This window comes from Coregonus clupeaformis, chromosome 7 (assembly GCF_020615455.1).
Source record: "Coregonus clupeaformis isolate EN_2021a chromosome 7, ASM2061545v1, whole genome shotgun sequence".
NCBI lineage: Eukaryota > Metazoa > Chordata > Actinopteri > Salmoniformes > Salmonidae > Coregonus > Coregonus clupeaformis.
In genome coordinates, this window is record NC_059198.1 from 20,292,912 (window position 1) to 20,307,454 (window position 14,543).

General features: G+C 40.9%; 1 protein-coding gene across 2 annotated transcripts; it reads left to right on the forward strand.

The window, feature by feature from the left end:
• Nucleotides 1-2,169: 2,169 nt before the first annotated feature.
• Nucleotides 2,170-10,125, forward strand: rnf32 (ring finger protein 32). Of its 2 annotated transcripts, XM_041881089.2 has the most exons (7): nt 2,174-2,418; nt 3,070-3,325; nt 3,505-3,647; nt 5,344-5,501; nt 5,740-5,848; nt 8,246-8,413; nt 9,570-10,125. In XM_041881089.2, the coding sequence occupies exons 1-7, from the start codon at nt 2,410-2,412 to the stop codon at nt 9,804-9,806; spliced, it is 1,080 nt and encodes a 359-aa protein (XP_041737023.1). In that variant the 5' UTR covers nt 2,174-2,409; the 3' UTR covers nt 9,807-10,125. The 2 variants fall into 2 exon arrangements, with proteins under 2 accessions (XP_041737024.1, XP_041737023.1); XM_041881090.2 differs by lacking the exon at nt 9,570-10,125 and having other exon boundaries at nt 2,170-2,418; nt 8,289-8,390.
• The last annotated feature ends 4,418 nt before the right edge of the window (nt 10,126-14,543 follow it).

The window sequence follows — 14,543 nt, forward strand, 5'->3', positions numbered from 1 at the left end:
AGAGTACCTTCTTCTATATGTTTGGGGAGTCTCCCACATGCGTTTTGGCGAACACCAAACGTGTTTGCATATTTGTTTCTTTAAGCAATGGCTTTTTCTGGCCACTCTTCCGTAAAGTCCAGCTCTGTGGAGTGTACGGCTTAAAGTGGTACTATGGACAGATACTCCAATCTCCGCTGTGGAGCTTTGAAGCTCCTTCAGGGTTATCTTTGGTCTCTTTGTTGCCTCTCTGATTAATGCCCTCCTTGCCTGGTCCATAAGTTTTGGTGGGTGGCCCACTCTAGGCAGGTTTGTTGTGGTGCCATTTTCTTTAAATTTAAAAATGGATTTAATGGTCCTTCGTGGGATGTTCAAAGTTTCGGATATTTTTTTATAACCCAACCCTGATCTGTACTTCTCCACAACTTTGTCCCTGACCTGTTTGGAGAGCTCCTTGGTCTTCATGGTGCCGCTTGCTTGGTGGTGGCCCTTGCTTAGTGGTGTTGCAGATTCTGGGGCCTTTCAGAACAGGTGTATATATACTGAGATCATGTGACAGATCATGTGACACTTAGATTGCACATAGGTGGACTTTATTTAACTAATTGTGTGATTTCTGAAGGTAATTGGTTGCACCAGATCTTATTTAAGGGCTTCATAGCAAAGGGGGTGAATACATTACATTTTTAGTTATTTAAGTTATTTTTTTCATTTCACTTCACCAATTTGGACTATTTTGTGTATGTCCATTACATGAAATCCAAATAAAAATCTATTTAAATTACAGGTTGTAATGCAACAAAGTAGGAAAAACGTTAAGTGGGATGAATACTTTTGCAAGGCACTGTAATGGGCCTCTGTACGCCAATGTAGATGTATGTAATGTATTCCATTAAAGAAATCAGCCGTTTCCAGCTACAATAGCCATTTACAACATTAACAATGTCTACACTGTATTTCTGATCAATTTCATGTTATTTTAATGGATAAAAAAAATGATTTTCTTTCGGAAACAAGGACATTTCTAAGTGGCCCCAAACTTTTGAACGGTAGTGTATATATTTTTTATTTGTATGTTTAGCTAACATAATATAATTTAAAAGAATGCATTAAGGTGTCTGTGATAGAAGACGTGTCAAAAACTAATTAATAGACATTAATAAATGCATTTCTATAGCTTCCTAAATCTTTTCTTACAATGGAGGAGTACCAAGATGGCTGCGCGGTGGCTTCAATACAGCGCAACCGTCTGTCATCTAGGTTATATATAGGCTATATTATTGGTTCAGACACATTTTAAAAAACGAAACATCTATTTGGTTAAAAAAAATCACAATTTAAATCATGTAGCCTATACAGTGCATTCGGAAAGTATTCAGACCCCAGACTTTTTCCACATTTTGCTTTACGTTACAACCTTATTCTAAAATTGATTAAATTGTTTTTTCCCCCTCATCAATCTACACACAATACCCCATAATGATTAAACAAAAACCGGATTTTAGACCCTGCAGGTGCAAAGAAAATCTTGCGGTTTTTAAGCTATTCTCTTGCAATTCTATTCATTTTGCTATGTCTAATGTGTATTCATGTGATATTTGAGTGACAAAAACATTTCTACAATATATATGGGCTAAACCTAAATAAAAAAAAACGTTAGCTGACATGGCTTGTTAATTTTGACATTTCTGACAAGTTACGTATGCAATGACTAACATGACATGAGGAACTGATGATGCACTACCCAATTTCGAAGTTGCACCTTGTGCATTTTACTATTACAACTTTCAAGAGTAAGTTTAAAACCGGACTGAGTTCCTTCGCCCACAGGGTGGTGAAAGTGCACGGTGATCTTGATGCTCCTTTCAAATAAATGTCGAGGGTCTTATTCTGGTAACATGATGACCGAAGTTTGACTGCCGTTTGACAAAAAAAATATTCTCGCTCTTATCCATAATAATAATCTCATCACGTAGACTAGCCTACCAGCACAGTATCCGCGAGCTATTGGCTACAGCGCACGTGCCAAGACCAGAGTAGGCACATTTGCTATTTAAGCAACAGTTTTTGTGACCAAACTATCTGTAGAGTTGGAAACACATTGAATTTAAGATTTCTATTCGGTAGCTACATGAACATTTAAGCGAAAAAGTAGCCTACATTTGGTGTGCACCACGTCATCACGCACTGATTGATTTGTATAAACAAATTCGTTTGGTGAAAAACACCACTGTTGGGAAAATGCGCATATTTTCTTTATGCTGATTCTAGAATATTCGCATGAAAACTTGTCGCTAATTGGATGGAAACCTAGCTACTGATTAACTTGATCAAGGAACTTGTTGGGGGTGGATGGAGAGGAGGAGGTGATGGAGGACTGCCTTCTTGGTTACTAAGTAACCATATAAACACTACCTCCAACAGATCACAATGCGGAAGGTTTGGATTTTACTCTTTGGTCTTTTTTTCGTTCATGTCGCTCATTGAATAGTTTTGCAACAATTGTAGCAAGTGTCCTTTCCCGACAATCTTTCAGACGCATGCATATTTAGCAAGAAGTGTATGTTGATTTGCTTGTAGCAGTTGCTTAGCAATGTAACAATGTAATGTTAGCTAGCTAGCTAGCTTGCTAACTAAGAAGTCTCATAACGTTACTTGGGCATCTTTCAGAGTGAGTGACATTATAGTAACGTTTCAGAAAAGTTGTGCGTTATTCATGTGATCTGAGAATCAATGTTTGAAAATAAGAAAATGCATTTCCCATAAACATAGACAATGCATGAATTTAGATTTAGGGTCCAACCATAAAAATAGATATGGTTATGGGTCTTCGAAGGGGTCACACGTAGCCTATTTGTCTATCATAAAGCAACAGAACAGATGCATGGCCCATTTCGCTAAAACTCTTTTCAACATGTGTGCACATTTCAGATTTACAAAGTCCTTATATATTAATGCAAAAATATTGCTAAATTAGGCTATGTGAATGCAGTCTTTTTTTAAACCTTTGTTTTGTCTTATCTATTTATTGTAAAAATAGATGCAAACTTCACAATCAATACGAAGTTAAACTTTCCTCTCATTTTACAGGGCTTGAACTCAAAAGTAACCAGTGGTAAGTTAGCAATCACCTCAGTTGCTCTTCAAGACCATATCACACGAAACTTACTGCTTCAGAATTTGTCACTGTGTGACCCTGTGAAGACAAGATGGTGCGGAAGAGCTTCCTCTGAAACACACTGCAAAAGAAACCATGGAACTGTGAAACAGAAAGGGCCCCAGCAACACGATGGACGAGAGGAGAAAGAGTATGTGCTTGACCCAGCAGCTCCACCACTGACATTAGGTAGGCTAACAATCAATCAAATGTATTTTATAAAGCCTTGTTACATCAGCAGTTGGGAACAAGTTCAACAACACTTTGGGAACGAGGAGGTCTCATTGTGAGACCTGAGCTATTATGTATGACATTTTTCATTTGTTGTTTGATATTGGGTTGTTGTTTGCCGTTGTCTGCCTCTCCAGCCCAGAAATTGGGTTTGGTGCAGTCCCCGGCCAGGAAACTGACGGTAGATGAATGGAGTCAGGTCAAGTCAAGGTCTATTCATGAGGGGGACTCCAAGCAGCCCTGTGTGATCTGCAGGGAGGAGTTTCGCTTACAGACTCAGGTATTCCTCTGTACACAATACCTGGTGTTTATTCTCAGTCAGTCAGAGGGCCATTTTTTTACGTTTTCAACATTCTTCACCCTTCTAGGGCAGCCCACCTCCCCCCAACTACCCTTCCCAAACACCCTCTCTCCCCCTCCCTTAGGTTCCTGTGTGTTCTAATCTGTGTAGACAACTGTACAAATTTACTCATACTGCCTTGGAACTCAACTGTGACACAATGATGTAGCAATCAGTGTGTTACTGTGAGGGTCGTTCAGTCTTTTACACCTTTCTGATCCCCTTTTAAGATGCCAATCTCCTGAAGAATGCGGGGTAGAATAGACGGCCTCACAAAGCACAGTTTCCATAGATGCACATGTAAATATTAATTTGACTCAAGGGAAAAATGTTAATTAGAGCCTGCTTACAAGGGAAAGGGACAAATGTGAATCTTTGTGGATTTGTTGATCTGTGTTAGACAAAAACATGTTAAATGGCTTTGTTATTAGTGAAACTGCAATTATTTGAAATTGTTTTATTTTCTGTATTTTAAAACGTTTAGCCATTTTTGCAGGCCTAAATCATTTACATTTCCTTCATTCATACAACATCAGTTACTACTGATTATGATTTCAGCTATTTAACACTTTACTAACACCAAACACAGACCATACCATACCATGTAAAAACAGTACCATGTAAAAACATTCAGAAGTGGCTCAAAAACTGTCTCTCGGTTTCCCAGTCCTCCATATTCAGCCTCTCTCGGTGAAGCTTGTAGCCTGTGGGGTAAAGCAGACTTTGCTTGTAAGAGCTAAAATTCACTCCGGCTAATGGCTTGTCGAGCTCCTAGATATAGATTGTGCACTGCAGGGGACCTTTCACTGGTGATGGAGTACGTTGGTTGGGCCAAAAACAATGGGAAATCAATATGGCTCCCCCTGCCCTGCAGAGCTTTGAGTACACTGGTTTGTGTGTGCCAATCCCCATAGCTGGGGCTGCTGTCTCCTCTCTCTCCTTGTGAGAGCAGACGACAAAATAGTCTGTGGGAGGTGGAGCAGAGGAGAGGAGACTGCAGCCCCAGGTCCCAGCCCTCCCAGCATGGGCTCGCTGGCTCCCACTGGCTCCTGAGCAAATAGCACACACACGCGCACATGCGTGTACACACACGTACACACGTTATGTTCTTCTATCCTCATGGGACCTAAACTGTATTTCTATTCAAAATCCTATTTTCCCTAAACCTAACCCTTACCATAACCTTAGCCCTAACTGTAACCCAAACCGTAAACCTAACTCCTAACCACTAACCCCTTACCCTAATACTAAGCCTAATTGTAACCCTAAACTTAACCCCTAAGCTTAAAATAGCCTTTGTCCTCATGGGGACGTCGGAAATTGTGGGGACCTTTTGGGGATTTTAGGTCCCCACAAAGAAAAAAGGAGAACCCACACACACATACCTCTCACAGGACTCACCAAAAACACTTAGAGATGTTGAAAACCAATACATACACACCAGCATCCCCAGGAGGCTCTGCATGCCACAATCATTTCAAAACAAGAAGTCATTCAATCAGTGAAATGCCAAGGGAATCTAATCTAGTAATAAGGCTAAAGCTGATTAATTTAAATATAACTATATTTATATAAATGATTATAATGTATAATATTCAACAATCAACATTAATAATGATATTCATATTGTGTCTAGGTTTTGCTCTCCTGCTCCCACGTGTTTCACAGAGCCTGTCTGCAGGCCTTTGAGAGGTTTTCAGGTAGGAAGTGCTGTCCTATGTGCAGGAAGGAGCAGTATGAGACCAGAGTGATCCACGATGGAGCTCGCCTCTTTAAAGAGAGGTGTGCCATCAGGTAAACATTTCCAGAGATTGGACTGCATGTTTCCTGAAATCAGATTAAACCTAGTCCTGGACTAAATAGCATACTCAATGGAGATTCTCCACTGAGAATGATTTTTAATCCAAGACTAATTTTAGGCCTAATCTGCGTCCACAAAAACCTTATTGATCAAGTTATCATTTTCACCCTGTGTTAGGCCTATATCCTTGCTGTTTTACCTACCTAAATATTTTCATGTCGTCAATGGTAGAATTCAAGCGTGTTGGAGAGCCTATGTTGTTCGGAAGTGGTACAGACATCTGAGGAAAACAGTTCCCCCAAAAGACAAACAGCTACGACAAAGATTCTTTGAGACGAAGGTAATATTAACATCTGTGTCATTTAGGAGCAGGGTTGAGGTCAATTCCTTTTTCGATTCAGTCAATTCAGGAAGTAAACTGAAATTCTCTGAGAGATGCATTGAGATAAAATGTATTTGAAATTTCAGTTTATTTCCTGAATTGAAACGCAAACAATGCCATGCGGGTCAAAACATGTGCTCTTATCTGGTGAGTCGGTCCACTGGTGACCACCAGGTCACATTGCAGAGGCTTTCCCCACTCCTATAAGGATGCGTCCCAAATGGCACCCTTTTCCCTATATAGTGCACTGCTTTTGACCAGAGGTAATAGGGTGCCATTTGGGATGCATCCTAAGTCTCCATTCTTCCTGAAACTCACCTACCAGACATTCCTCTCCTATTTAGCAGTGGTGGACTTTAGGTTGCTGTGATTGACGGACAGACAGCAGATCTGATCCCAGGTCAGAGTGGACGTGGGCATCGGTGGAGATGCAGGGCCCGAGTAGGGGGGAACTCAACGCCTTTGATGCCATGTGAATCATACACTGTTTGTAAACTAATTACGGAGAGTGTGTGTTTTGGTCAAACAGTCTGGACATTCCATGGTCAACACAAAAGCAAGGGCCCACTGTGTGTTTGTCTGTGTGTTTGCCCCCCCGCCCCCCCCCTCGGAAAGGGGGGGTTGAGGGAGGGTGGGGGGTGCATATCGGTGGCAGGTTCCCTGGTTGTCATTTGCATTGGCTTTCTTCACTGTCCCACTTAAGAACGAAAATATTACACAGGATTTGACTTTGATCTGAGGACAGAATACACATTCTAAAGGAGTTAGTCCTTTCAGCTTTGGCTGGCTGTTGGTGGGTTCCAGCAACTGGATGGGGGCCTATTGACACTAAGGCCTCTCTGCCTTGTCTAGTCTGTGGCTCCCTGGAAAAGGGAAGATTGACACCTAGTGAGACTGAAATCTCCCCCTCGATGGTGCTTACTTACCTCTGACTGGAGTGGCGATTTGCAGAGACACGGCTGAATAGTAAACACTGACCTTCTAGCGAAAACTTGAGAAGCACATATACTGATTTTACTGGTATATTTATCGTGTGAGCCTTGGAATGTCTACCAAATGCACCCTATTCCCTATATAGTGCACTGCTTTTGCTTAGGGCTCTGGTCAAAAGTAGTGCACTGTATGGGAATAGGGTACCATTTGGGATGCATACTTGGTTAGGGGTCCATTCCATCACTAGCCTTTCTGATAGCTATTTAAAGAGAGGCCACTCATGTCTCTCTCTAGAGCTCTATGTAATCAATCAGAGTGCTTCAGTGGGTTCAGAGAGACCGATATTAAGAGTGACAACTTGATTACGCCCAACTTGTAATGTGCTCGGAGAGGTCGGAGTGTCCTACCCACAATCCCCTTCTCTCATTCTCCATCATCTATAAACACTGCCTTAGCATGTCACGTAAACACGAGCAGCAATTTTAATGGTCTAATTAACTCTGTTGGAACACATTATCCCTGTCCAGGATCCCATCCTGGTGACAGTGACGGCCACGTCAAGGATGGGGATTGGCAGCTCCTAGAGGATTCTGGGATATAGTAGGACTTCCTCCGATACTCAGAGACAAGCTAAGTCCCAAATGTCACCCTATTCCCTATGTAATGCACTACTTTTGACCAGAGACCTATGGGCCCTGGTCAAAAGTATTGCACTAGTTAGGGAATAGGGTGTAATTTGGGACAGTCAACATGTCTGTCATCCTCATGGTAAAGCTGCAGTTGCCCCAGGCAGCAAAGCCTTTAAGATATTTGACTAGTTTTCACATTCTTATCAGCTGATTACGATGACCAGCTTTCCATTTTTACCTTTTTGAGGTCCGACCCTAAGTCAACACATTAAGGAGGATAACTGCTGACATCAAGATGGATTGCAGTGAGACAACACCACTCCCTTCTCCTTTCCTTTGTTCCCCTTGCTCCGTCCCGTTTCCTGTCCTCTGCAGTGAGACAAGGCAAAGTTCACCAGGGCCCATGTTGTTTGCCTTCACTGTGGAAAAGTCGGCCCATAAAACCTCATCTGAATGGTTAACAGTTGTTTAATTAGTGATAAAAGCCCAGCAATAAAGTACTTGGGATGTCACTGTGACAGGAGCGAGCTCGGTGAGGCAGCCTGAGGGATGGCCTGTGTGTGTGTGTGTGTGTGTGTTTCCCAGCACAAGCTATCTTTTCACTTGTTTCCATAAATGTTCCATGTAAGTCTGAGACCTGTCGGTATCGATCTGGCCTGTTTAACAACTTAACTTTGTCAGCAGGCTTCAAGCATTACAATATAGCAGCAATTCAATCTGATAGAAAAACAGAACTCTATTTGGTGTCCAATTGAACGATGCCCCTTTATGTAACTAAATTGTTTCCAATTAGTTGCAGGAGTTGAATGACAGCTTTGTCCAATACTGCCACACAGACGTGGAGGCTTTCCTGAACGATATCGACCAGTCGATGTCATCGAGCAGAAGAGTGTTCCATCAGTTTGAGAGAGAGCACGTCTCGGAGCCGCAGGAGGACGACTGGCAGAAAATACAGGAAAAGGTTTGGAATAGGGTTGCAAAATTCCTGTAACTTTCCCAACATTCCCAGGTTTTCCGGAAATGTCCAAGCAGGATTTCTGGAAAAACAGAACATTTTGCAAAAGAATTGTGCAACCCTACTGTGGAAAAACTCACCATACAAATACACAGTGCAATATCAAAGAGAATCTCATAAAGTTCTAATCCGGGTCTAATTCTCCCTGTAGCCATGCCATTCATTCAACATGCTAATGCTTGTCCAGGAGAGGCTGTGCTGCAGCTGCTACACAAAGTCAAATCTCCTAGAGATGATCATTCATTTTTCCAAATGAATGATGGAAATAATCCTGTGTTTACAAGAAAACAGAGCCAGTCTAATAATGCACGCCAGGCCTTTCATCGCCCCGTCTGAACCATCTGTACTGTGGTTCAAATTGAAAAGAGATCTAGATTTGCTGTTCCATAGGCTCTGTTGTACAGTATATAGGTATTTTCAATGCCAGCCAATGGAGTTTCCCACAATCCCACAGGAGGTGGAAAAGGGCATGTTTCTTTATCTCGTGTTAAAAGGTTGTGCGCAGGGCAACAGGTGTTGCTCAATGTCGACTCGTACAGAGAGAATCAAACAGTGAACTCACAGCGTGTTTATCGCACACCGTGCACCTTCCTCGTGAAGGTAAACACCATAAATGTCGCAAAGCTCATTATCAAGTGTTTAAGCCTTGAGCGTGTTGACTGTTTCTGAATAAAGGAAGGAAGTTAATTATTGGTGGAGCTGCAGCGGATACCTGCCCTACAACGGTATCTCAGAGACACACGGCCAAACAATCAAGCTTGTGTGACACGTTAAACCAGATAATATCCATTGAACTTAAGATAAAAGGGTGTGTATGGAAGCTATTGTGAGAGAAGATAGCCATTATAAATGTATGGTAGCAGGGTTGGGGTAAATTCCTTTTAAATTCAGTCAATTCAGGAAGTAGACAAATAACTATTCCACATTTTGCTCCTGGAGGCATTGAGGAAAATTGGAATTTCAGTTTCCTTCACGAATTGAAATGGAATTGACCCCAACCCTATGTGGTAGTGTGATAACACGTGCGGTGATATTTTATTGAAGAGTCTTACTTTGGAATACTGGTCCGTCCCTACAGCCCTGTCTGTCTCCACTGTCACAGGTCATCCAGAGAGATACACGGGACTGTCCCATCTGTCTCACCGCTCTGTGCAGCCCCAGACTAGGGACCGAGGCAGGGAGGACACTCACCCAGCACCACAGCAACAGACGCACTGTGCTCCTGTCCTGCTCACACCTCTTCCACCAGTCCTGCCTGGAAGCCTTCGAAGCTTTCTGTGTGGAGGGCCGACCTAAATGTCCTCTATGCAGGTCTCCCTACCACAAAATACTGGTCTGACCTCTGAATTTTATTTCATAATATGAAAGATAGTTGAATGTAACTTCAACATAAACACTCCCCTATGTATTTATTTGGACAGTGAAGAGAAAACGTTTAATTTGGCTCTATACTTCAGCATTTTGGATCAAATGTTTTATTTGAGGGCATTTTCTTACGTTTCACTGTTTAGAAATGAAAGTACTTTGTGTCTAGTGCCCCCATTTGAAGGTGTCATAAGTATTTGGAAAATTCACTTAGTGTATTAAATTGTCAAAAGTTTAGTATTTGGTCCCATATTTCTAGCACGCAATGACTACATCAAGCTTGTGACTACAAACTTGTTTCAGATTATGTTGTGCCCAATAGAAATGAATGGTAAATAATGTAGTGTGTCATTTGTGTCACTTTTATTGTAAATAAGAATATAACGTTTCTGAACACTTCTACATTCATGTGGATGCTACCATGATTACGGATAATTATGAATGAATCGTAAATAATGAGAAAGTTAATGCAGAAATATCATACTCCCTAGAAATGCTAACCTCCCGTTATTGTAATGGAGATGTTAGCATGTTTTGGGGGCATTATCTTTCTGAATCTAACTTTCTCACTCATCATGATTCATGATTCATTCATGATTATCCGTAATCATGGTAGCATCTACAATGTAGAAGTGTTCAGAAACATACTCTATTCTGATTTACAATAAAAGTGACTCCAAAACGTAACTGGAATATGGGACCAAATATGAAACCTTTGACTAAATTTAACACACTAAGTGAATTTGTCCAAATACTTATGACACCTTCAAAATGGAGGGACTAGATACATAGTGCATTAATTTCTAAATGATAAAACAGATATGAAAACACCCTCAAATAAAAGGTGACATTCTGTACTGTAGTATCATATAAAACGTTTGATCTCAGATCCAAAATGCTGGAGTATAGAGCCAAATTAAAAGTTGTAGCTTTACTGTCCAAATAAATACAAAGTACCTCCAGAATCTAAATTAAACATTTTTCAGAGAAATCGTATAATTTGTCAAAATGTTTGGATTGAGCTCTTCCAGCAGATCTTATGTTGTGGTTTGCAGGCTGTAAATGACAAAAGGAAGCAAGGTGCCGTAAAACAGGAAGTTATTCCTGTTGTTTTATGAACAGACTTTAAATGCATTCATCAAAGGATAAATGCACAAAACAATTATCACTTTCAGGCATACCAATAAAGTGCAATTATTACTCAAGTCCCAGTCCTCCAGAATACTGTGTTACCACTGACTTGTCAGGAGTTCATACAGACAAACTTCCATGGTAACAGCAAGATAACTTGTGCCAAGTGTGTCAAAAAGAAGCCTGTGACGTACACCACAAATGCTGTTCAAGTTACAAATGTAACTGTGAAATGAAAAAGCAATGTCAACTTAAACATGATTTTCATTGTTTTATTGGCAAACAAACCAACATATAGCAAAGAACATGGTAAAAAAATACATTCACGTTAATTTGCAGTAGATTACATGCAGACAGCCAAACAAACAGATAAAGACTATAGCTACAGGGCATATAGCATACACCCACAAAATGTGAGGGGGCACAAAGTACGTGAGAATGGCTGGGGGGTGTAAGTTGGAGAATTTAGAATTTTTCAAACCCCTGAAACAGTTTTTTACTGCAATCTAGAGCCATAATCATGCTTAATCCTATATATAAAAAAAAATACTAAATTAGACAAGCTAGCTACTCTAACTTGATTTGATAGCTTTAAAATGGCTTTTTGTTTTGGTGGCTAGTTATGAGATTGGGAACCTATCTGGGCTTTGCCCCCTATGGGCATGACGCTTCTGAGTAGCTACTCCAATACAGGCCACGCTTCAATAGTTCAAACCCTCAGCAAGTGAGGAAAAACTAAGGCAACCAAAACTGTTCCCTTGGGCTGGTACAGGCCCAGACTGTGTCCACCTCAAACTCATTGTAAAAGTATGATTGTAATATATTGTGCTTATGGTGTGCTCCAATAATATATGCAGGGGCAGCATAACAATTCCCCCGTCTGGTTATGTCTGTCCCAAATGGCACTCTATCCCCTACATAGAGCACTACTTTTGGGAATAGGATGCCATTTGGGATCATTTGCTATTGACTATAATAGAACACAGAGCATTCCAATTCACAGGGAATCCCTTTGACAGACAGTCAAGGCAGCACGAAACAGCAGCTTTACTAGCCACAGAATGAATGGGTTTTGGTCAATGATTTTTAATTACTTTTCACAGTATCATCAGCATGGCCAAATTCAACCTTTGAGGAGATGTCAAATTGGATTGATCATAATCTTGCATTGTAATGAGGGGACAGGACACTACAGGGCTTAGCAGTGCGAACTCCAGAATCTAAGGTGAGCCTTTTGACAGACAATAATTACCGCTTTCCTGTCAAATTCCATCCAATAACACAGTGAGTGCATATAAGTTTCCCCTAACTGTAAGTCGCTCTGGATAAGAGCGTCTGCTAAATGACTAAAATGTAAATGTAAAATGACAAACAGCTCTTTTTGTTTTACTAAAATCAAAATCGACATAACAGTCCCTGTGCAAAACAAGAAAAGTCTCAAATGCATATTTAAATACACATTTTTCTCATCATGTCCCCCTGTAATTTGCATCGTCATGACAAATCACAATGAAAGCACATTAATGTCACCATAAAAACAGTCTGACACATTATTGGGGCCATCACCTTCCATTTTCACAACTGCTCAGGTTACCTGGTGATTTGTATTTTTCGAAGCCCACTATAGCCATTTGAGTTGAGTAGATTAGACTATATTCACTGTGAAGGACAATGAATAAATTAAAACTGGTTTGCCATTGAAATCCAGAGACAGGGTGGTGTTCACAGTTAAGGTGGCTAATTTTTTACATGTGCACACACACTAACAGGTGACTCTTATAAAGACTGGTGAATTCCTCCTCCTGCTAAGGCATAAAAGGTGGTTCTAGTGACATCACAGTCCAAGAGCTTCTGTAGACTTATTTACAACCAACACTCAGTGGGGCTTAACGGCAGCCCACTATTTACATCCAAATTATGCAAAAGAGGTATGAAACATACAGTATGTACATTCAACTCTGATTCAGCTTTCAGCTCGACCGCCCCCAGCATCTGGAATGCCCTCCCGGACCACCTGAAGGCACCACAGACTCTGCGTTCCCTTAAAACAGGCCTAAAGACCTTTCTCTTTAGGAAGGCTCTCTGTTGATAGTTGTGCTCCTTGGTGTCCTTGTCCTTTGTAGTGTCAGCTGGGTTGTTTGTCTCAGTTACCCTGTCTAGTTGTGTAAATCTTATGCACTTTGAGATTAATCTGTATAATAAAAAGCGCCTTACAAATGTAATTATTTTACAAGTAAATACAAAATTTACAATAAAAAGAGGTACAACAAAGCTTAACGCCCCGTGAAATAAAACACTTTAAAATAGCATAGTAGTTATTTAGGGAGATCAAGTTTACCAGCGCACAACATTTTCATAACATCCACCACAGGAAGAAACTTTGAAAGCTGCCATCTGTGCTCTTTGGAACCAAAAAATAAGTGTGGATCACTCTAGTTTTCCCATCTCGAGAGTGATCGAAATCAACAGCAACTAAACAACAGTCATTAAATCAAGACAAAATAATGAACTACATCTTCTATTCAATGAAAGCACTGCACAGAGTATGAGTAATGCAAAATAAAAAGAGCACATTGTGACACATTCACAACTGGCCTGAGACGACCAGAAAGATGAAGGATTGGCTAGTCCCTCCTAACTCCTCTACAGTACCTCTCCATTCAGTCTGTGTCAATGGAGGAGACACTGACTGATCTCTGGTGTGGTCACTTAGGTGAACGGGTACTAAATGTACCGGCAAGCTCTGCAAAGAGGGAAGCAGTGGCGATACACACACGCCTGTGAGGACATGCAAAGCAACTGGGTGTGACGTGTAAAACGGCTAAGAGTGATACGTAAAATTACAGAGTAATCAGTATGATTTTTTTTTTTATGAGGGAGAGTTCAACAGCAAGTAAGTCTATCAAAGAATGCCATCATCTTTTCAAATGTGTGGATATTTTAAGCAAATAAAAAATGTCCACTTATCAAACCAGTAGCCATCGATACTTCACCACATACTATACACCAGGACTCTCTAACCCTTTTCATGGAGAGCTACCGTCCTGTAGGTTTGTCTCCAACCCTAATCTATCACACCTGATTCTAATAATTACCTGGTTGATAAGCTGAATCAGGTTAGTTACAACTGGGTTTGGAGCGAAAACCGACAGGAGGGTAGCTCTCCAGGACCAGGGTTGGAGAGCCCAGCTATACATCATGAGATACTGAATAAGATGACTAATTGGAGACCACCAAGTCTTTACATATAATACAGATATTCAATTGTGAATGCCCCATGGCCACTGATACACAACACATTTACTTCCTAATTCTCAAAAAGGAATTCTCTCCTCAGTAAACTTGTGAGACGGTGCCATTTCTTCTCTCTCTCCAAATAACACATTGATGTGCATTTTATAACCAAAATAGATTTAAAAATTGGTGAAACGCACTGTATGGGCTCAGTAACTGTGGTGGAAATAGAAGAGGTTAGAAACAAACAGGCTACTAGTCAGCGAGCATCTCTTCAGCCTCTGCATCGAAAGGTTACATTTCACCTCCAAGACAATAGGGCATAGTGCAATTATGGGATGGGGGG